Here is a 24,159-nt window from a genome sequence, read left to right on the forward strand (position 1 = left end):
AGCGAGCGACGAGCGAGCGAGCGAGCGAGCGAGCGAGCGAGCGAGCGAGCGAGCGAGCGACGAGCGAGCGAGCGAGCTGAGCGAGCGAGCGAGGCGAGCGAGCGAGCACGGAGCTAGCGAGAGAGAGCGAGCGAGCGAGCGAGCGAGCGAGCGAGCGAGCGAGCGAGCGAGAGAGCGAGCGAGCGAGCGAGCGAGCGAGCGAGCGAGCGAGCGAGCGAGCGAGCGAGCGAGCGAGCGAGCGAGCGAGCGAGCGAGCGAGAGAGCGAGCGAGCGAGCGAGCGAGCGAGCGAGCGAGCAGCGAGCGAGCGAGCGAGCGAGCGAGCGAGCGAGCGAGCGAGCGAGCTAGCGAGCGAGCGAGCGTAGCGAGCGAGCGTAGCGAGCGAGCGAGCGAGCAGCGAGGCTACGAGCGAGCTAGCGAGCGATCTTCTATCTATATCTATCTATCTATCTATCTATCTATCTATCTATCTATCTATCTATCTATCTATCTATCTATCTATCTATCTATCTATCTATCTATCTATCTAGTAAAGACAACCACCTTCGCAAAGAAAAGCACCAACTATGTATTTCATATTTGAGCGAGTATCATTTCATTATAAACTACATATTGACATAATTTATTCAATATTTGTTTATTTATTGATTTGCAATCGTATGTGTAACATAAACTAGTTACAAAAAGTGTTAATTGATCTTGCTTAAATAGAAACTCAAACAGTCTAGTTGTTTTTTGGGGGTTTCTTAATAAGACCTTAATTCCATTGTTACTGTAACAAGTAAACAATTTCTAAATGTTACAGATGTTTTGTAGTAGATGATCGACAATAGAATTAAATTTAAAAAAAAAATTTGAAAATTTTCCTTAAATTTTTGGTAGCTGTTAAATAAAATTAATTAACACCGAATTACGAATTAGAAATAAAAATGAAGTTTAAGTGCAGGTATGTATGTGTATAATTGAAGTAAAGTGAAAATGTAAATACAAAATAATGATGGAAAGATGTTTAAATGATGACTTTGCTCTAAATATTATTGATCATGATTTGTAATTTTTATGGAAGTGCTTAGTAACCAATTTTCAAGGCAGCTGACCTTTATAGAACGGATTGAATATACCCTGGATGGCAACAGCACTGCATAAAAACTTTTACAAGCCTAACTTTAAAGGATTATGTTACCACCATCCTAGGAATATGTGGAAAATCACATTGTTTGAAATCCCCATATAAGTTAGGTTGATAAAAAAATACACTTAGGCCACTATTGGGTCTGATGTGCTTTTATTTTCATGGACAAATTTTGTTGGTAAAGTGTTCACTGAATGTTATATCGCCCGATATTCTAAAACTCAGTTTTCTGGACATAATTCCTATGAATTTTCCAATAAGATTTCGTGAGGAATATTATATTATTATATATTATAACACACCACAGATATTTCGATCTAATTTCGACGAAAGCCTGACAATGGCTTTGTGTAGCTGTGCCCGTGATCCAGTGTTTCCACTCAGAATACGTAAACTCGGCATACGTAACCACAGTTTCAATGTCCTCTCTACATGCTCTACATTAGTGTGAATCCGCACGTCCAATTTTGTGTACTTGTGTCCGTAATCCAGTGTTTCCATTCATAATACGTAACCTCAGACTTGCTTGTTTTGAAGAGGCTTTTCGTTAGGTTCATTCCAGAAGGTCTTATGGGATTCTCTCGCTGCGTCGAATGGTTTTGCGTTCGTCAGGCTAACTACCTACTTTCCTTTAAAGCTAATATATTTGTTCTTTCGTTGCCTTCTAGTCCCCAGTGGCCTGGTGTAAACCTTACCTCTAGGAGATAATTCGGTTGAAACTTTCCAATACGGTCTTAGATTTAACTTTACCGCCTGATATCGACCTAATAGCCTTCTGGCTGCCGGTAAAAATATTAACCACCATTGGCGTCATATTGATTCCAATCCCATTTTTGCATTCCGTTATTGCTCGGACTTCTACCTAGAAGCAAGTATTGTGGTTAAGTAAACGGTAATATATTTCAGTTTCTATGTCTAATATAGAACCCCAGGACCTCGTTATTCACAAATTTCCCGACATATTTTGTGTCTGATATGCGATCGGGCACGCCCAATGTGTGTGTATAATATTCCATTGTGTCCAGTATTACACTTGAATAAAGTTGATCCTATACTCTATGTGGTGTCTTGTCGGCCACAAGTAACAGGAAAAAAGTTCTTGTTAAACGGGAGATTTTCGTCTCCGCCGGGTTATCATTGAGACTTCTCAATTGAGCCGAGCTCAGAGTACCTTCAACCCTTTTAAACAAGTAATTTGGATCCTTTCCCCTAAGAAGTATTACAACATCATCTGCATAGCAGAAGATCTTAGTGCTTTCTAGGTTAGGGTTCTTAGGGGGCCTATTAATTGCAGTTTCCCATAGTATAGGTACAAAAAGCCACCCTGTGGAGTACAGCGAAATAATTTTTGAGATTAAATGTTCACTAATTTCGATTAGAAGATCAAGAGTTGATTCTCGAACACTGTCCCTTTTTGTTGAGCATAGGGCCTTACGATCACAAACTTTGATCTTAAATATCTATTGCAAACTTTTTTAACCCAACTGCTTCATTAGCCCTTGAAACAACAAAACACACTCCAAGTTCTCTAATTAATAAAAACATGTGCATGACGCCTTTTAAAAGCATCACGTTTTTTTACCCTGGCAACAACAAGAAGATCATCGATCTTGTCTGTCCTTGTTTAACCAGCAGTGGCTTTACTAACAATAATTGTTTTTTTTTTAGCAAATTAATATAAATTATTTATTAATAATAAAGCGTCACTTATGAAAAGGTTCGTCAGTCTATTAAATTATTATTTATTGTATATTTATTGGTTGTTTTTAGTCATCATCGCGATCACATAACATTGATCTATGTAAATTAAGAAAAATTCATTTAAAAAACAAAATAAACAAATTTTTTAAAACATATTCTTCTGTTATGATTTATTTTTGAAAAATTTAATTAACATTGAGTAAAAAAATGTATATTAAAAAACAACAACAGATAAAGACAGCAACCGCAGATCACAAAACAAGACAATTAATTTACACTAAATAATCGATATAAACGAATATTTTCTATACAAATAAACGATCGACAAACAACTCGGAAATTATTCACTCCCACCACAACAATTTGCGGTTGAAAAGTGGAAATTTAACGCGTCATTAGTGTTTATTGAAGAAAACTGAAATATTTCTTTTAATACCCTACATCTTGGCAAGTGGGGTATTTCAGAATTTTTCAAAATTTCTAAAAAACAATAAAATTGAAATATTTCTCAAATATAATAAGAATTTTTGTAGTTCAACCGAAAAATTCTGTAATACAATTTGTCTAAAAGAAAAAATTCCAAATTCTATTCAAAATTATTTTTCTAAAAGATCAGTTATAGATTTTGTTGTAGTCTTTCTTTCATTATAATTCAATATTATTTTGCAAAAATTGTATATAATTTTATGTACATTTACTAGACAGGTGTAAATTAATTGTATAAATTGTTTAAATTAATATCTCGATTACTCGTTTAATGTGTTAACAGTGTTTAAATTGATTGCTTTTTGTGGCTGGCTGGATCGTTTTTGTTTGTCTTGATCTTTTTGATTTATTATTAATAAATATTTTCATGTTTAAAGAGAGGAACATATTTGTAGAACAATAAAAGCAATTAGACTATTTTTAGAGCCACAGAACTTGATTGCGTCATTTATGTTTTGGTAAATATAAACAAATTTATTTGATTATGATGATAAATTTGAACCCGCCAAATATACAAAGTGTCTAAGACTTTAGCTGGAATAATTTCTACTATATGATTTCCAAATAGAAATGAGGCGTTCTAATGTTTGACGCGTTTTCTGCAATCGATTATCTATATCCTCGCTCGAACCTCCGTTAGTGGATATGATTTTCCCCAATATACAGCATAATCTGACATCTATCTCGACTGCCCCGATTACAAGTAAATCTTAGGAGGCTGCATTAACGCGTAATGTTTTTTTTTACTCTTCACATTAATTTTTAAGCCCGATGATTCTGCTGCCAGAGTTAAAATTCGCAAGTCTGTCAGTGGACAGAAAACGTCAGCGTAATCAATCAATCGTTTAGGCGACCCTGCAATCTGCCTAATAGGTAGATAGATAGATAGATAGATAGATAGATAGATAGATAGATAGATAGATAGATAGATAGATAGATAGATAGATAGATAGATAGATAGATAGATAGATAGATAGATAGATAGATAGATAGATAGATAGATAGATAGATAGATAGATAGATAGATAGATAGATAGATAGATAGATAGATAGATAGATAGATAGATAGATAGATAGATAGATAGATAGATAGATAGATAGATAGATAGATAGATAGATAGATAGATAGATAGATAGATAGATAGATAGATAGATAGATAGATAGATAGATAGATAGATTAGATAGATAGATAGATAGATAGATAGATAGATAGATAGATAGATAGATAGATAGATAGATAGATAGATAGATAGATAGATAGATAGATAGATAGATAGATAGATAGATAGATAGATAGATAGATAGATAGATAGATAGATAGATAGATAGATAGATAGATAGATAGATAGATAGATAGATAGATAGATAGATAGATAGATAGATAGATAGATAGATAGATAGATAGATAGATAGATAGATAGATAGATAGATAGATAGATAGATAGATAGATAGATAGATAGATAGATAGATAGATAGATAGATAGATAGATAGATAGATAGATAGATAGATAGATAGATAGATAGATAGATAGATAGATAGATAGATAGATAGATAGATAGATAGATAGATAGATAGATAGATAGATAGATAGATAGATAGATAGATAGATAGATAGATAGATAGATATTAGTTTATCAAATGTCTTCTCAAAGTCTATGAAGCATAGATATAGTGGTGATCGCTACCCAACTGATTGTTCTACAACAACATTTAGACTTTTTATATAATCTGAATCCAGTCTGTTGGCGTTATTACCTTATTAATAACGCGTAACATAATGTTTATTATCATACCCTCAGTCAGCTCATTCTTCCAGAATGTCCGAATAATTGGCAATATTATTTTAACATTCTTATATGGGTCGATCTTAAGAAGCTCCGAAGAGATTCCGTCAATACCTGGACCCACACCTCAACCCATTGCTCCTCTGTTGTCGCACCTATTAAGGGCCTTTGTAATGATGTATTACCACCCTTTATTTTCCTCAGGAATCTGTACATATCGCTGACTTCATCTATCCAACATCTTTTGTCCCGACGAGCTCATTGTAACGTGTTTATAGTTGTAATTTAACACTACGAGTATGAACTCGAATAAGTTCAGATTTAGGATTTCTCTGCACTTCGATTGCTCGCCAGGTTTCATCGGAGATCCACTCCTTACGCTGACGTTCTTTACGGCCAAGAATTCGAATAGCAGGATTAGTGTTTATAAAAAACCGACTTTTGGAAAAACCGGTTTTTCGGTTAACCGAAAATTAACCATTTCTTAAAAACCGGTTTGTCGGTTAACCGAGTACAAAAAAACCGGTTAAACCGGTTAACCAAAATGTTTGGAAATCTTTAAAATATTATAATATTTAGTTGAAAAATTTCATTTTGCGAAATATTATGAATTACTTAATAAGATATTTGCACTTTTTAGTATAAATATGTACATTTATATATCATAAGAAAGCAAACTTATACAGATCTGAAGTTATTATTGATTCGTCAGGTATATGGAAGTTGCCATAGGAGGAATAAATTGACCTTTGAATATATAATACATCTATATCAATAAAAAATTTTATGTCCAACACTGGTATAAATAGTGTTCAGGCTCGCGACGATTCATCGGGAAAGGAAGTAGACGACGACTGTCTCGACATAGACATTGAGCCACTGCTTTAATTGTGACCACCCTCCGCTCGCTACGCCTGTGGTTGTTCAAATTACTGTGAATGACACTTAGGAATATTGACAGGTGTCTTTACTTACTTCCTGATAATCAACCTAAGCGCCATTACAGTTTGTAAAAAACCCCAGCAGCATAAATTCTCGGACAGCGACAATTACCCTTATGTTTCGATAAATAAAATCCGTTTTGAGAACGTTTGACAAACTTCTCGATTTTTATTATACTCACGCAGTAAACAAGGAAGTGCATTTTATAATCAACGTTATTTATTCGTCTTAATAAGTAACAAATTTCTTCATATAATGGTTGGAATTTGTTTAAATACTTAATTTTTTATTGGTTTAAATGCCAACTTTTTACTAATTTACTGATTGTCTGAAATTGTAAATCTCAATTTTATATGCATAGTATATGTTTAACATTTCCTAACATTTGTTTAACAATCTCAACTATCCAAAATTTTTAAAAATCACAATAAAAAATCAAAGAAAACATACAATTTTGTACTAAAAATTAGATTTTTTTGAAATCGGTTAACCGAGACTTAAAAACCGGATAACCCGGTTAACCGAAAACTAATGTTTTAAAAAAACCGGTTTGCGAAAAACCGAAATATGCAATAAAAACCGGTTCTTCGGTTAACCGGTTAACCGGTTTATAAACACTAAGCAGGATTCATAAACAATGACATTTCCCAGTATATAATTTTTCATATTTTCTGTGTGTAGGAGGGTAACGCCCCCTAAATTTGTATGACTTCGTAAAAGGTAGAATTTTCCAAATATAGCATATACTGGGAGTCTGGAGGCTAATTATGAGTGTAAGACAATACGGGAAATGTCTCAGATCTATAGTTTCCTTAATTAGGGTGAGAGTAAAGCATCAACGTCTCTTATAGGGAAATAAGTAAGGTTTTTGTTTGATTCCTTTTATTGGAAATGTCACAGGGATAGTTGATTAAATTGGTATATCAAATCCTATAATGAATGAATATAAATGATCATATTACAACTGAAAGAATCACAATTTCTTATTATTTTTCTCGAAAAATAGGTAAATTCCCTAATGATCGTTTAACAGATTGCATTAGATAAAGATCAAGTTTTCTCGCTTAAAATCTATTTACATTGGGAATTTACTTTACGACAAAGTTTTATAAGTTGGCACTAATATTATATAAATAGGGAATTTTCCGTAATTTATTCTGTCTAACACCTATAACTTAATTATTATATACGATAATGCTTTAATAACTTTAAAATACATATATATTTTTTACCTTTTCCAGACGCCCTGCTGTAATAAGTTCTACAAATGTCGATTTTGCCACGATGAAAATGAAACGCATCATTTCGATCGCAAAACTCTAACGGAACTGATCTGTTCAGAATGTAATACTAGGCAAAAGGTGCAAGAACGTTGTCAAAATTGTGGCATACGTTTTGGAAAGGTAATTGTAAAAATATTTTAATACATTGCAATCTTTTACTAATAAAATATTTTGAATTTGCTCTAGTACACCTGCTTGATCTGCAATCTTTTTGATGATTCCAATAAACGTCAATATCACTGCGATCAGTGTGGCATTTGTCGCATTGGTGGTAGAGAGAATTTCTTTCACTGTAAAGTCTGCAATATGTGTTTACCCATACAATTGAAAATTGATGGCCACAGGGTAAGTTAGTTATAATTACGCGGGGTAACAAGAGGCTTTGATGTTAAACGGGCTTTTTTGTAAAAGAAAATGTTTGAAATGTTTTAAATATTGTTTGTTGCTAGTTATTAAAAAGAATTTTATGGGGAATTTTAATTAAAACATATACGATATCAAAGTGTTAGGGGAATTTATTTTATGATGCTTAAATCGCGTGCTTAGACTGGTAGAGAATTTAAAAGTTTGAAAATATTTTAAATGTTATAATGAAATAGTTTATGTATGAGTATTATTTTTAATGACTTTGAGATGTTTCGAATGTTTTAGAGATGATTTGTTTTTAATTTAAATTGATTTAGGCTTATTGTTTGTTTAATTTAATTCAAAATTATGTTATTTTTTAATTGTTTGGCATTTTTGTTAATTTTATGATTGATGCGGGTTTATTATACCCTCATCAATATCGAATCTGTTATTTATATATAATTATTACAACAGAATAATTAACAAGAAATTTTAAATGCCTGGAAGTAGTTTTGTAATGTTGTAAGGAAGATATAGTTGTAATTTTGAAGTTTCCGGTTTAGGAATCATATTTATTCATAAGAAACGGAACTCTACATTTCCTTTAAGAAACAACTTGTTTGCGAAAATTGTATTTTGTTCATTAAATCTACATGTTTTACTAGCAAAAAAAAACTAAAAATGCCCACTGTCATCTAATCTTTTTTAAAAAATCAGTGATTTTTAAACGAAAAGATTTACCCCCGTCCTTATAAAGATTCCTACAATATACCATCAAGAACTTTATTAAGCATTTATGCATATGGGGATTATTTCCTCCATTTATGTAGTCCTAAAACTACTCCCCTGTAAACAATATTGGACAACATGGTCCATTTAGTAGTCCCATGTAATGCAGACATGGACCATGTTGAATTTTTTGAAAACAACATGCTCCATAGTCCCCATTGGATAGGACCATGTTGCGAATTCGATTGTAGCAAGGGAATAGTTTTGGAATTAGTTTAATGTATGTGTGGATTACGAGGTCCTTACCTAGGACACCACAATGTTCAATGGAGTATATTTTATCATATATTTGTATACGTTTTGAGTACTCTTTACACATGTGTGCGGAATAGTCTCAACTTTTGCAGGGTTATAAAGGGACAAAATTCTCTTCGTACCCACAATACTATATTTGTACTTACCCAAACTTAATCTTAATACAATTTTTTCTTTTTATTTCATTTTAGTGCGTAGAAAATATATCACGTTCTCACTGCCCAGTGTGCTTGGGCGATATACATACCTCACGCATTCCATGTCACATTCCTGACTGCGGTCATCTACTGCATAAAATGTGTTTTGATCAGCTATTAACCTCTGGCCATTATACCTGTCCCACATGTCAGACATCACTAATAGATATGACAGCTTTATGGGAATATTTGGATGCACAGGCTGAATTAATGCCCATACCTAAGAAATATGAAAATCAAAGAATACATATATTTTGTAATGATTGTCATAAGGTAAAGGAAATTATAATTAAATTAAAGTAAGATGGACGTTTGTCCATTTTACTTAGATATTACCTGTTATTAAGAAATAATATCCTTAAATCTTATATTGTTTACTATAGACTTCCAAAACAAAATTCCATTTTATTGGTTTAAAATGTGTTAACTGTGGCGCTTACAATACTACACAGGATGTTAAGAGACGCATGTCTCTGGTAACAGGTAATTTAAACAATTTTACAAATAATACATTTTTTTTATTAGACTTCAGTAATTAATTAACAAAATTATATTTACTTTATAATGTTAATAATTTCAGATGAATCCACGTCTGCATGACATTTGGTGTTTTCAAAAGCTTCTGTACTAAAGACGTCTACAATGCATAAATTGAAAAATTTAATATTTAGTTTATTCGAAAATATATTCTAAATTTGTTTTTTTTTTTCTACACAGATTACTTGCCACTTCTTTTTACAAGAATTTAAAGAAATTGTTTTACTATGAAGAATATAGTTTTAGGTTTAAAAAGCTGTAGATGGAGAAAAATACCAACCACCTTGAACTAAATTTTTTTTAAGAAATTAAGTAAAGAAAATTTTAAAACTAAAATGTTCCTTTTTCTTTGCGTATATAAGGAAAACTTTGACAAAATTTATTGCATTTATATTTTAGAAAAAATAAATCTAAAAGCTGATTTCGAGCTGGTATCGAATAGAAATGTATTTTCTAGTTAAATTGTAGGGAAATAAATTTGAATACTAATTTGTTAAAGCCCTTTTAAAAGAATTTAATTAATATTTGAAAAACTACAGCCCTAATCTGTAGAATGGGTATTAAAAATTATAATAAATTATATTCGAAAGCATTTAGAATGAAATACTGCAATAACAACTTTATTTTAGAACTTTAACAGAATAGGGCTGTTTATTAATTATACTAAATTTGTATCTCAAGTACATATTATGTTATTGTGGCAAAATTTTTATAATTATTTTTTTTTTTCAAACCCAAATGATTGTGTTAAAATAAAAGTATTGTATTGAGTGCCTAAAGACTAGTTTTAATTAAACAATAAATTATACATATTTTTTTTTCCAAAAGCAAACAAATTAAGCCAATAATAATATTCATTAATGATTATTTAATTAAACGTAAGTATACAAAAACAAAACCTGCTAAAAAGCTAATAAATTCTCTATAAAAAAAGGTGTATAAAAAAAAGCTGTAATAACTATAATATCTATAATTTAAATGACACCAAAAAAAACAACAACATTTTGTGCGAATGTTTGTTTACAAAAAAGTATATAAAAAATAAAAAAATAAAACGCTATTTGTTAAAAAAAACAACGAAGACTATTGCTAGAAGACATTCGTTAAAATACATTGTTAACTCATTGTACTTTTGTTTTGTGCTCGCCACCAGCTTGTTGTTCTTCGGCTCGTTTTCTACGTTTCTCCGCTAATTTCTTTTGTTTTGTTAAATAAATACCCAAAGCCATCATTAGAGCCCAGCCTATATAGCCAATATGATAAACTGAGCTATAGAATTTCCATATATTACCAAAGGATACCAAAAGAAAAGCGGTGCCTAAATAACTGAAAGCAAAAAATTTCGATATCCAAAATAAAACATCAATAATCTGACGCTGCAGGCCAGTGGCGTCCTTGCGCACTAAACTATTCCACATATCTTCAAGGGGCACATACAGGGGAGCACCCATTATGCAGAAATAATGACCCGGACGAAAGCCATGCCAATAGGCAGAGCAGAGTAGTGTGGCAGCAGTTCTACAGCAAATAAATACAAATGATTCTCCATAACAAAGAAGTATGATAACAATGTGCTTTCGTATTCTCACCTATATTTCTTGCTAGGGAACAACTTGTATATATTCACTGCCAACCAATATTGTACACAAATATTCCAATGTTTCATGGCCTCACGGAAGGTCCAGCATTTCTCCACGTTCATGACACGCGTATTAACTATTGAAGTAAAGTTATACGTTCTTTTATCGGCATCACGTTTCAAATGCTGATATTGTTTACGGGGACCTTCACCGTTGGCCACATCTGATTCATCGGGATACGCGCCAAAGCCTGCCATAGTACAGACACACTCACTCAACGTTAGACCGGTATACATGCGCATACGGAATATAAAGAAAGTGGGCCACACATACATTAGACGATAGAAAAAGGAACGTTGTGTATAGAATTCATCACTTAGGGCGTACTATGGGGCGGGGCCAATGGTTTGTATTTTGGTTTTTGTTTATAATTAAAATATTTCTACATAAAAATTTAGCTTTTTTTCTTGTTATACTTACACTTAAAGGATAAAAATAATTAGCTACGAGATATAAAGCACAATAAATACCAGCACTTTTAAGCTTTTCCACGGTGGCCTGTACATTGGGAGCATAATTTTTGAAAGGTGTTTCGAAATAATCACGATATGTGCGATAGCGATAATAGGGACCTTTAAATAAAAATGAATATGTTAATAAAGCTTTATTTATCTTATGTTTAGTGATTTGTTTTTGATTTTCTTTAAAAAAAGACTTTATCCCAACACCTTTAAAACTCTTTTTACTTTTCAATAGAGAATTTTTTATTAGATTTCTTTTTCCTCGATCAGCTTGCTATGCAAAACATCATCTTCAATCTGTTTTATAGAAAAATCTTTGTCTTCGACATGTTTCATAGAAAAACTTTGTCTTCGATAATTTTTCTATAGAAAACTTTGTGTTTGATCAGTTTTCAATAAAAAAAACTTTGTCTACGATCGGATTTCTATAGAAAATGTTGTTTTTGATCGATGTTTCAATGATATCCACTTTGACTTCGTTCAGTATTCGACGGAAAACTAATTCTTTGTTCAGTTTCCTATAGATAACATTATCTTCGATCACTTTTCTATAGAGAACTTTGTTTTCGATCAGATTTCTAAAAAAAAACGTTGTCTTCCACCAGGTTTCTATAGAAAATGCAGTCTTTGATCGATTTTCTATAGAAAATTTTATCATTGATCAGTTTTCTATAGAAAATTTTGCCTTCGATCAGTTTCGGATAGAAAAACATTGTATTTTCAATCAGTTTCAGTTCAGTTTTCGATAAATTTTCTATAGAAAATGGTTGTCGTTGATAAATTTTCTATAGAAAAATTTTGTTTTTGATTAGTTTTCTTGAAAAATGTTTTCCTTCGATCAGTTATCTATAGAAAAACTTTGTATTCTATTAGTTTTTAGTAGAAAATGTTGCTTCGATCAGTTTTCTTTGGAAAAAACTCTTTCTACCATTAGTTTCATATAGAAAACTTTGTTTTCGATCAGTTTTCTATAGAAAATGTTGTCTTTCATCAACTATTATAATTTACTAAATCAAATACTATAAAAAAAAACCTTATTTTCAAACAAATTTTTACAAAAAGTTTGTGTTTGATCTGTTTCGATGGATTAAGTGATTAACTTTCTATAAAAAATCTAGATCAGTGTTCTATAGAAAAGTGTTTCATTCATTTGGCATTCTATAGAAAACATTCCTATTCATAGAAACATGTGTCACTCATTTGACATTCTATAGAAAACATTCCTCCCATTCGATAACTTTTTTAATAGAAAACTATTGTTTATGATCAGTTCTGTAACAAAATGTCTGCCATCGATCAGTTGTCAAAGAAGAAGAAGACGTGTATATATTTAATGTTAATCTGCTATTGATTAATAAGTTTTTGTCCATCTATTTATAGCCACACATCAGCTTACCCTATTAAGCAGCATATTTATAAATATTCATTAAATTTTTATTAATTTGTCATCAATATGGTCACCCTATTGATAAGCACTATAAAATTTGCATTAAACCCGGTAATACAATACAATAAAACTAATAATATTATAATTCGCGCCAGCTGGCAGTAGCCACTAACAATGATACAAAAAAAAGCTTATCAAAATATCTATGTGTACTGCTTTAAAAAAAACTAAATTGATAATTTAATAATAAGAAAATAAGCGTCGTCTTTCACACTTACCCGTAAGTATGCCAATATAGTTGAAAGTATAATGGAATAACTCTACTATGTTAATTGACTGAATTTCCACATCATAATCGGTAATTTCAACCAATTGACCAGCTTCTCCCGAAACGGTTTGCTTGTCAGTTTGTTCTTTTTCACGCTGTTGAAGTTTCTTCCAAGAGGCAGTTTTTTCAAAACCAATACCAGCCACCTTCATAAAAGTTAATAAGATTTATGACTATTGTTTCTAATCGTATTATAAGCCAATTACTTAGATTACTGTTAGTTACAAACCTTCAAGGTCAAAATCATTTGTATCATATTCGTATGACTGGGTGGCTCGGAGAAACCAAATGAATCCATTAAACGGAAAAACATCAAGTAACCAAACATGGCAACAAAGGCCGCCAAATGGCATTTGCTGTTTTTGTGTGTAACAAAAATACAAAGTGCACATGTAAATTAATTTATGCAAAAACATAATTCTTTTTATAAATTTTCATTTCAATTTTGGTGTCATTCACACTTACCTAGGGTGGACATAAATTACGGCTGCCGCACCCAAACCGGCCGATATTAGGCAATGCAAGTATGCCATCCTGATACCAGGAATACCATTAACAGACCAAATCCTGTACTAAGGAATTTCCTTTGGGTTTCATCGGGTATTTTCTTCACATAATTCCCGGCTCCTATGCAGGTCAACAGACAAGCGACATAAATTATATCATCGAGTTCCATGTTGTATTTGCAGTGTAATTTATAATTTTATTGATAGATAATTATTAGTTGTGCATTCTTCTCTAGTTTTTGTTAATAATTTTGTATTTTTTTCGTATTATTACGAATTAAATTTGTGCTGTTTTTTTTCCGCAGTTGTTGGAAAATGAAAATAAACAACCACCGACTGATGCAGAGCAGACAAATATTAACGACGGCGGCGACTGACACTAAATATGACGGCTGCGGTTTTAAAACCGACTGTAAGCCGGCTAAGTTTTCAACTGCGTTTAGTTTTTAAATTTTCAACGATTTTAAATAAAAACGGAATCCGAGAGATCAGAAAATGGGATTTTGGAAGCAAATATATTGTTTATAACAACAAAACAGAGCAAGCTCTAAAGTTGTGTGAGAAATTATGCAATTTCGCCAATTATTCCGAACGTTAATTAAGATTTTAATTTAATCTTTAATTAAGATTTTAATTTAATCTATGAAAAATTTGAATCTAATAGTTTCCCAGATATACAAGATTTTGTATTTAATTCATATGGGAAGTGCCAAGCCCCCCATTGAAAGTCCGCCCGTAATTCTCTAAATGTTCTTCAGTAAAATTTGAAGATTCTAGCTCTAATAGTTTCTCAGATATACGAATTTTTCTATTTAATTCATATGAAAGTCCGCCCTTTTTTCTCCAAAATGTTCAGATAAATATTAAAGTTCTTTGTGCAAAATTTGAAGAATTTAGTTCTATTAGTTTCCCAGATGAACGAATTTTTGTATTTAATTCATATGGGAGGTTCCGCTCCCCTCATTGGTAGTCCCCTAATTTATTACCCAAAATGTTTACATGGATGTTAAAGTTCTTCCAGAACAACATCATTTAAAGGGATCACAAAGAGATTGAAAAATATTCCAAAAGTTTCACTTTGAAAACATTATTAGAGTGTATGAAAACTCGCAACTCTAAAGGCAGACTATTCCTATTTTAGCGGTAATTTCTTTATGATTAAAATAGGTAAGAAGTAAGAGTTATATTCGGCAAATCATATGTCGTAAAAAAGTAAATTTTGGAAGTGGTCATATACATATATATATGGACTTTGATCATTAGATTAATAAGAACGTCACCGTGATTTTCGGATTAGGTACTTAATGTGGAATTGGGTCAATTATGGACAAAGTTGTCTATAATTTAAAGTATTTTTTTTTTAATTCTACCATAATTCTATCATAATGATAACTTTTGGAATGATGTATTAGCTATAAACTGATTTCTCTAAGAGGGTTACATTACGTAGAAAACGTTAAAATCAATTATTGAAGGGGGCAGGTCAATTATGGCCTATAGAGATTTCGATTGATATCGAGCCCTTTTTGCAAAATGGACGTAAACGAGATAAATTTCGTTCAATTAGGATTCTTCCTGTTTAATTTTATGTTTATATATTCAATATTTTAGAAAATTCAAAAAGTACTAGTTAAAGAACGAAAAATTACCAGAAATACTACAGTTTAAATTTTCATTCACTCAAGTCCCTGATTGCTTAGTTTTATGTTTTTAGATTCATTATAATAGAAAATTCCAAAAAGTCCCGTTTTATATGTTTTCACTTACTCCATGCCCTACAGGTTTAATTTCATGTCTATAGGTTCAATAACGAAAAAGTACTAAAAAGTCCCTTTTTATAGATTATAATTTACTCCGGGCTCTACATATTTATTATTATGTTTCTAGGTTTAATTTTATGGAAAACTCAAAAAGTACCAGTCGAAGTACGATAAAGTTTTTTAAAAAGTTACAATTACGTTTATAAAATTAAATAACATATTGACATCCCTGCACTGAACAGCTGACAAGAATTACGTATATTTACCGTTACAATAAAAGTATGGCATTTTAAATTAATAAAAGTGAACTTTTTGTCTTCGAAAAACATTTTTATAGAAAAACTTTATATTCGAACAATTTCCAATAAAATAATACCTATTCCAACTGTTTTCTATAGAAACATCTGTATTCGAATAGCTTTATATAGAAATCTGTACAGTTTTACAATTTTCAATAGAAAATTTACCAGTCCGATACTTTTTTATTGAAAACATTACATTCCAACAGTTTTCAATAAAAGAAAACCTTCCATTCGATTAGTTTTCTATGTAAAACTTTTTATTTGACTATTTTTCTATACTATTTTTCTAAAAAAATATTTCTGATCTACTATTTTTCTATAAAATAGTGCTATTTATACCCTACACCACTTTAGTGGGGAGGGTATATGGGTTTGTGCTGATGTTTGTAACGCACAATAATATTGGTCCTATACCCACCTTAAAGTATACCAATCGGCTCAGAATCATTTTCTGAGTCGATTTATGTCGAAAATGGTTAAGATCGGTCCATTATTTCACCTAGCCCCCATACAAACTGAACCCCCCCAATACGGCTTGTAATCCTTGTAATCAAACTACAGGTCGCAATTTTGAAGATAATTCAATAAAATTTGGTACATGATCTTCTATTGTCCCAGGGACGAAGCCTATTGAAAACGGTTAACATCGGTCCATTATTTCACCTAGCCCCCATACAACTGAACCCCTCGAATAGGTCTTTTAAAACTTGTAATCAAACTACAGGTCGCAATTTTTGGCACATGTCTTTTATGGTATCGTAGACGAAGCCTATTGAAAATGGTTAACATCGGTCCATTATTTCACCTAGCCCCCATACAACTGAACCCCCGAATAGGGCTTTTAAAACTTGTAATCAAACTACAGGTCGCAATTTTAGAGATAATTCAATGAAATTTGGCACATGATCTTTTATGGTACCGTAGACGAAGCCTATTGAAAATGGTTACCATCGGTCCGTTATTTCACCTAGCCCCCATACACTGAACCCCCGAATAAGGCTTTTAAAAACTTGTAATCAAACTACAGGTCGCAATTTTGGTGATAATTCAATGAAATTTGGCACATGATCTTTTATGGTACCGTAGATGAAGCCTGTTGAAAATGGTTTACATCGGTCCATTATTTCACCTAGCCCCCATACAACTGAACCCGCCGAATAGGGCTTTTAAGTTCATAATTATGTTTAATATACTCATATCTCGACAAAAGCTGCAATAACCAAATTGTATACAAGACTTGATGACCCCCACGAATTCCATAATAATAGGTTCTCATATGACCCTAGCCCCTATGAAAAGCCCCCATCAAAATTTCACTTAAATGTCCACAATTTTATTCAACAATAAACGGCTTAAGTATGTATGTCTAAGGCAAGGTACAATTCAACTTAAATGCTTTATTATGGCAACTAAATCACATTATATTTTTGTCAAAGGTGTAGGGTATTATATGGTCGGCCTCGCCCGACTATAATTTCGTACTTGTTTTCTAATCGAATAATTTTGTCCAGAAAACTTTAAATTTGAAAAGTTTTCTTTAGAAAACTTTCTATTCAAACAATTTTCTATATTTGAAATCTTTGTATTCACGCAGATTTTAATAGAAAACTTAGTATTCCGACACTTTTCTATAGAAATCCTTCTATTCGGACTCTTTTCTAAAGAAACACCTCTATTAAAGCATTTTTCTGTATAAAACTTTCTATGCAATCACCTTCCTATAGAGAATTTTCTATTCAAGAAAACATTAATTTAATAGTTTCTGAACACTGTTTTTATAATATGATGCAAAAAACTTTTCATTGGAACATTTCGCTAAAGAAAACATAACCAAAAAATATGCTGTTCCATTTTGATATAAAAATTCTCTATATTAAAGTTTCAACAGGTTTTTTATTGAAAACTTTCCTATAGAAAACTTTTTAATAGAAAAGTTTTATAGCAAAATTTTTCTATAGAAAATATTCCATTGTACGATTTTTATATAAAAGAAAACTTTCAATTACATTTGTAAGATTTCAATATAAAACATCATATTCAAATAACTTTCTATAGAAACCATTCTATTCAACGAATTACTTTGAACAGTATTCCATTCGAACAGTTTTTTATGGAAAAATATTGTATTTGAACAGTTTTCTTTTGATTATTGTCTATTCGAACATTTTTTATCGAAAACTTTTCATTTGTATCGATTTCTGATATTTTTATACTGAAAACACTCAATTCTAACTGTTTTTTATAGAAAACTTTCCAATTAATAATTTATTATACCACCCTACTAAATCAATAACAGAACTCAGTTAAAAATGGTAACACTGTCTAAGGAATTTAATACACAAAATTACAACTCTGTGTCTTTACTGTTCTCACTTTTTTTGGTGAAAGTTTTTTGTTAAGTTTTTTGTTTTTATTTTTAGTTTAAAGTTAAATTTAAATAATTTTTTATTTATTTATAATAATTAATAAATGGATGCCGAAAATAATCAAGCAAATGTTCAGACTAAAGTGGTATGTTAATAAATTGTGTAAACAATTCTTGTTTGTTTTGACCCACATATTGTTAGACCAGTTAAGAGTAGAGGGTAACAAGATTTCTATTTTTACAGAAATCTCAAGACATTAAAGATGCTAAACACGCAATTCCTGTGCACTCTGTAATCGTATTCTTGCTGGCCACTTTGGCAACTGCCATTCTGGTGGATTTGTTACCCACTAAATGCAGCTATTGGAATTGGCCTAAACAACAGGATGTTAGAAAGGAAGAAGTAGTTCCTCAAGGCACTTATGCTATTTATGGTAAAAGCAAACTGAGGAACACTTAATACATGTTATCAATGTACTGGACAGACTGGGCTATCAACGTGTCAACTTGGAGGATAATTGGAATCTTTTGTGGGCTCATGATTATCCTTTCATAAAAATGCCTCAACGTATGAAAAATTTAGAAAAACATCAAATGGTTAATCATTTTCCCGGCTGTGGCTTTATTACCAACAAAGTGGATTTGTCAACAACACCTCTACCCTTTCTGCCTAGGGCTTTTCGTTTACCTTCTCAGCGGCAGGAGTTTCTGGATTATGTGGAGCAAAATCCAAAGGCTTTATTTGTAGAGAAACATAATGAACATCGTCATATAGCCATACGGCCACCAGAAGATATAAATTTATATTCAAATGATTCTTTTGTGCAGGAATTCTTGCAAAATCCTTTCCTGGTTGATGGTTATAAATTTGATATTGGCGTTTATGTGGTCATCACCTCAATTGATCCCTTACGTCTTTATATCTATAGTGGCGATGTACTTTTCCGCTATTGCCCTGTTAAATATCATCCCTTTGATGCCTCTAATGTGGATAAATATGTAGTGGGAGATGATTATTTGCCCACTTGGCAAGTACCTTCTTTAGTTAAATACTACAAACGTTTAGGAGGCAGTATGCGTGGTGCTTTTGATGCCTATGTACGAGATCAAAACCAAAATCCTTCCGGTATTTGGCTACAAGTAGAGGATATTATCAGACGCACAGTTTTAGCCAAAGAACAGGATATTAAGGGTATACTTCGTTCATATAAAACTAAAAATTTCTTTGATTTAATGCGTTTCGATTTAATCATTGATGAGAATCTTAAAGTACATCTAATGGAGGCGAATATGTCACCAAATCTCCTCGTCGGCCCACTTTAAGCCCAATTCTCTGCTGTATGAACAAATTTTATACAGTGTTATGAATATGGTGGGCATAGGCTCGCCTTTGCAAAACAGAACTCTTCAGGAGAGGTAAAACAAATAATTTTAATTGATTTATAATTTTTTTTAATTGAGGAAATTTTTCTTATTTTTAGTTCTGAGGAAGTCAGAGAAATGATAACATCCGAAAAAAATTTAGCTACAAATATTAACGATTGCGCTGATCAAGGCTGTGATAAATCCTGCAATAGTCGGGAATGTGATTTGTGTTTACCTGTCTTAGTGGCAGTGAATATGAAATATTGGAAAAGGCACATCATGAACATTTACATAGAATCAGCATGAAACGTATATTTCCCAAACCAATTGTGAGCATGTTTAATTTATTTAATTAAAAATCTAATAATTAATATTTACTTGACATTAATATTTTGCAGTTACAACCAGAGAACTTTGATATTGCAACAGAAGTACAAAATATGACAAAACGTAATGCTTGGATGACACGCTGGTTTTATTATAAATGTCAATATGACTCTAGCTGGTGTATTTAAAAATACATAAATTAGAAGATTTATATGCATATAAATTATTGGCAGCTAACATCAAAAGAGTAAATCTCAAAATAAATATTTATTTTTAATAAAAAAATATATTTAAGTTGTACAGTAAGTCATTTTTTGTTAAAAAAGAACGGATTTTTAAGATTCTTTAGAACAAATGTTTTCTATAGTAATCATTCTTTATAGAAAAGTTTCTATATTTTCTACAGAATACTTTCTATTCGAACTGTTTCCTACAGAGATCTTTCTATTTGAATAGTTTTCTATAAAACCATTTATCGAATATTTTTCTATAGAAAATTTTCTATTTGAACCTTTTTTATAGAAAGCTTTATATTCGAACAGTTTTCTCTTAAAGGCTTTCTATACGAACATTTTTCTTATAGCACAGTTTTCAATAGGAAACTTTCTGTTTAAACAGGTTTCTATAGAATAGTTTCTTATGTACATTTTGTAAAGAAAACTTTTAATCCAAGAGTTTTTTTATAGAATACTTTCTTTTCGAACTGTTTTTTATAGAAAAAATTTCGATTCAAAAAGCTTTCCGTAGATGTCTTTCTATTCGTACTGTTTTCTACAGAAAACTTTATGTTCAAAATGTTTTCTATATAAAACTATATATTCGAACTGTTTTCTATAGAAAACTTTTTATTCGAAATGTTTTCTATAGAAAACTTTATATTCGAACTGTTTTCTATAGAAAACTTTAAATTCGAAAAGTTTTATATATAAAACTATATATTCGAACAGTTTTCTAAATAAAACTTTCTATTGGAACAGCTTTTTACATAAAACTTTCTATTTAAACAGTTTTCTATAATAGCAAATTTTCTATTCTATCAGTTTTCTATAGAAAACCTTCTATTCGAACAGTTTTCAATTGAAAACTTTCTATTTAAACAGTTTCCTGTACAAAACTGTATATTCGAACAGTTTTCTATAGAAATGTTTATATTCGAACAGTTTTCTATAGAAAACTTTATATTCGAAAAGTTTTCTATAAATTTTTTCTAATCGAACAGTTTTCGATTGAACATACTTTATATTTCAAACGGTTTCTATAGAGAACTTTCTATTCGAAAAGTTTTCAATAGAAAACGTTCTATGCGATCAGTTTTCCGTAGAACATTTTCAATTCAAACAGCTTTCCGTAGAACTCTTTCTATTTTACTTTATATTCGAACAGTTTTCTATCGAAAACTTTATATTCGAATAGTTTTTTCATCGAAAACTTTATATTCGAACAGTTTTTATCGAAAACTTTATATTCGAATAGTTTTTTTCATCCAAAACTTTATATTCGAACAGTTTTCTATTGAAAACACTTTATATTAGAACAGTTTTCTATAGGAAACATTCAATTCGAACAGTTATCTATAGGAGATTTGCTACTGGATCAGTTGCCTGTAGAAAATTTCCCATTCTAATAGTTTTCTATATAAATCTATATATTCGATCAGTTTTTCTATTGAAAACCTTCTATTCGAACAGTTTTCTATAGAAAACATTCTATTCGAGCAGTTGTCTATAGAAAACATTCTATTCGAGCAGTTGTCTATAGAAAACTTTCTATTCGAGCAGTTGTCTATAGAAAACTTTCTATTCGATATATTCGAACGGTTTTCTATTGTCTATTCGAACAGTTTTTCCAGAGAAAACGTTCCATTCGATCCCTTTTCTGTAAAGAACCTTCGATTCAAACAGCTATTCGTAGAAATCTTTCTATTCTACTTTATATTCGAACAGATTTCTATCGAAACTTTATATTCTAACAGTTTCTTTTCGAATTGTCAAAGAACAATATTATGCGCCATCTATGTTTCATTAAAAACATCATCATGGAATATAGCTGAGACATGTTTCACAAACCAATAAAAAGTGTCTTTGATAAGCGTACATTTAATTGTTTAATGAAACATAGATGGCGCAATGTAACATAATATCCTTCAAGTTGCTGCGAATTAGCAGATTTGGCTGTGAAGCTCGCACAAACACGTGTATTTCTTATGGGACCTAGGCTGCTGCGTATCCCTAGGGAGACTTTAATTTGGCGCAGCACATATGAAAAAAAATGATATTTCTGTGCACAGCTTGACGAAATTTCTGTGCACAGCAGAATGCTCCTGCTCTCCTTCTGACATTTCAAGAGAATTTATTATTTTTTTGGCATTTTTAATTTTTCCAAAAAAAAAAATCCCCAAATAAAACCTAAAATACCCAATTTGGGGAGAAATTCCCACATCTGTCGACACGGCATCTGGTAGTCAATGTAAAGTCCAATTACGACGGTTGCTAATAAGATGCAGTTTTTAAATAAATTTTCCAAATATTTTTAATATACTAAAATAAAAAAAAATAAACTCCTACCAAACTTATTTATTTCGCAATTTAATTACATTTCCCAAATAATGACCATTAATTGGTAGCTTTCTCAACTTACAACTTTTATTTAACAATTAAAGTAATAATTTTCGCTGATAATCTTATCATTTGGTTGCATTGCCATAAATTTGGTGGCTTCCAAATGCAAATTTTTGGTTATTCAAACCAAGAAAATGGAAAGGCAGAAGGAAATTAATTGAGATCTTCCTGCGTCTTTATCTAAATAAGTATATCTTTTGTTACAGCTACTAATTGCAGGCAATAAATATATGGAAGTCTTAATTTTCCTTAGAAAACAATTATAGTATTTTTAGTTTTGCACAGTGTTGCCAATATTTCCCGTTAAACATACATATCAACAAAAAACCGATAGAAAGTGTAAGATTTACCGATAGTAGTCTAGACTATAGACTAGACTTTAAATTTGGCTATGGACTAGACTATAGACTAGACTGTAGACTAGACTATAGACTAGACTAAGACTAGAATATAGAACTGGATATAGACCTAGACTATATACTAGACTATAGACTAGACTATAGACTAGACTATAGACTAGGACTATAGACTAGACTATAGACTAGGCTATAGACTAGACTATAGACTAGACTATAGACTAGACTAGACTATAGACTAGACTAGACTAGACTAGGCTAGACTAGACTAAGACGAGACTATAGACTAGGACTAGACTATAGACTAGACTATAGACTAGACTAGACTATAGACTAGACTAGACTAGACTAGACTATAGACTAGACTAGACTATAGACTAGACTATAGGCTAGACTATAGACTAGACTACAGACTAGACTATAGACTAGACTATAGACTAGACTATAGACTAGACTACAGACTAGACTATTAGACTAGACTAGACTACAGACTAGACTACAGACTAGACTATAGACTAGACTATAGACTAGACTATAGACTAGACACTAGACTAGACCATAGACTAGACCATAGACTAGACTATAGACTAGACTATAGACTAGACTATAGACTAGACTATAGACTAGACTATAGACTAGACTACAGACTAGACTATAGACTAGACTATAGACTAGACTATAGATTAGACTATAGACTAGACTATAGACTAGACTATAGACTAGACTACAGACTAGACTATAGACTAGACTATAGATTAGACTATAGATTAGACTATAGATTAGACTATAGACTAGACTATAGACTAGACTATAGACTAGACTATAGACTAGACTATAGACTAGACTATAGACTAGACTAAAGACTAGACTATAGACTAAACTATAGACTAGACTATAGACTAGACTATAGACTAGACTATAGACTAGACTATAGACTAGACTATAGACTAGACTATAGACTAGACTATAGACTAGACTATAGACTAGACTATAGACTAGACTATAGACTAGACTATAGACTAGACTATAGACTAGACTATAGACTAGACTATAGACTAGACTATAGATTAGACTATAGACTAGACTCTATAGACTAGACTCTAGACTAGACTGTAGACTAGACTATAGACTAGACTATAGACTTGACTATAGACTAGACTATAGACTAGACTATAGACTAGACTATAGACTAGACTATAGACTAGACTATAGACTAGACTATAGACTAGACTATAGACTAGACTATAGACTAGACTATAGACTAGACTATAGACTACTATACTAATAGA

At 31.5% G+C, this 24,159-nt stretch overlaps 3 protein-coding genes across 6 annotated transcripts in view; 2 read left to right on the plus strand and 1 right to left on the minus strand.

Moving 5' to 3' along the window:
* The window catches only part of LOC119603402 (uncharacterized RING finger protein C2F3.16-like), a 26,952-nt gene extending 16,511 nt beyond the window's left edge, over nucleotides 1–10,441 (plus strand). For 3 of the 4 annotated variants that reach the window (XM_037955420.1, XM_037955421.1, XM_037955422.1), the window contains exons 3-6: nucleotides 7,288–7,449; nucleotides 7,516–7,674; nucleotides 8,913–9,191; nucleotides 9,302–10,441. In XM_037955420.1, coding sequence (XP_037811348.1) covers nucleotides 7,288–7,449; nucleotides 7,516–7,674; nucleotides 8,913–9,191; nucleotides 9,302–9,457 — 756 coding nt within the window. In that variant the 3' untranslated portion in view covers nucleotides 9,458–10,441. The remainder of the gene's footprint in view (nucleotides 1–7,287; nucleotides 7,450–7,515; nucleotides 7,675–8,912; nucleotides 9,192–9,301) is intronic. The other variant, XM_037955423.1, reaches the window with a different exon arrangement.
* LOC119603403 (lysophospholipid acyltransferase 7-like) lies at nucleotides 9,304–14,092 on the minus strand. The gene is given in 7 exon segments (XM_037955424.1): nucleotides 9,304–10,973; nucleotides 11,045–11,421; nucleotides 11,516–11,667; nucleotides 13,222–13,417; nucleotides 13,501–13,627; nucleotides 13,737–13,797; nucleotides 13,800–14,092. Coding segments are annotated over 7 exon segments (1,458 nt in total). The 5' UTR covers nucleotides 13,948–14,092; the 3' UTR covers nucleotides 9,304–10,576.
* Nucleotides 14,093–18,211: 4,119 nt separating this feature from the next.
* Nucleotides 18,212–20,173, plus strand: LOC119603406 (probable tubulin polyglutamylase ttll-15). The gene is given in 7 exon segments (XM_037955428.1): nucleotides 18,212–18,350; nucleotides 18,449–18,644; nucleotides 18,647–19,509; nucleotides 19,511–19,620; nucleotides 19,686–19,801; nucleotides 19,804–19,898; nucleotides 19,968–20,173. Coding segments are annotated over 7 exon segments (1,539 nt in total). The 5' UTR covers nucleotides 18,212–18,308; the 3' UTR covers nucleotides 20,085–20,173.
* Nucleotides 20,174–24,159: the final 3,986 nt, after the last annotated feature.

The sequence above is a fragment of the Lucilia sericata genome, unplaced genomic scaffold, assembly GCF_015586225.1.
Source record: "Lucilia sericata isolate MDLA Ls3-8-SP2 unplaced genomic scaffold, ASM1558622v1 Contig000302F_arrow, whole genome shotgun sequence".
Taxonomy (NCBI): Eukaryota; Metazoa; Arthropoda; class Insecta; order Diptera; family Calliphoridae; genus Lucilia; species Lucilia sericata.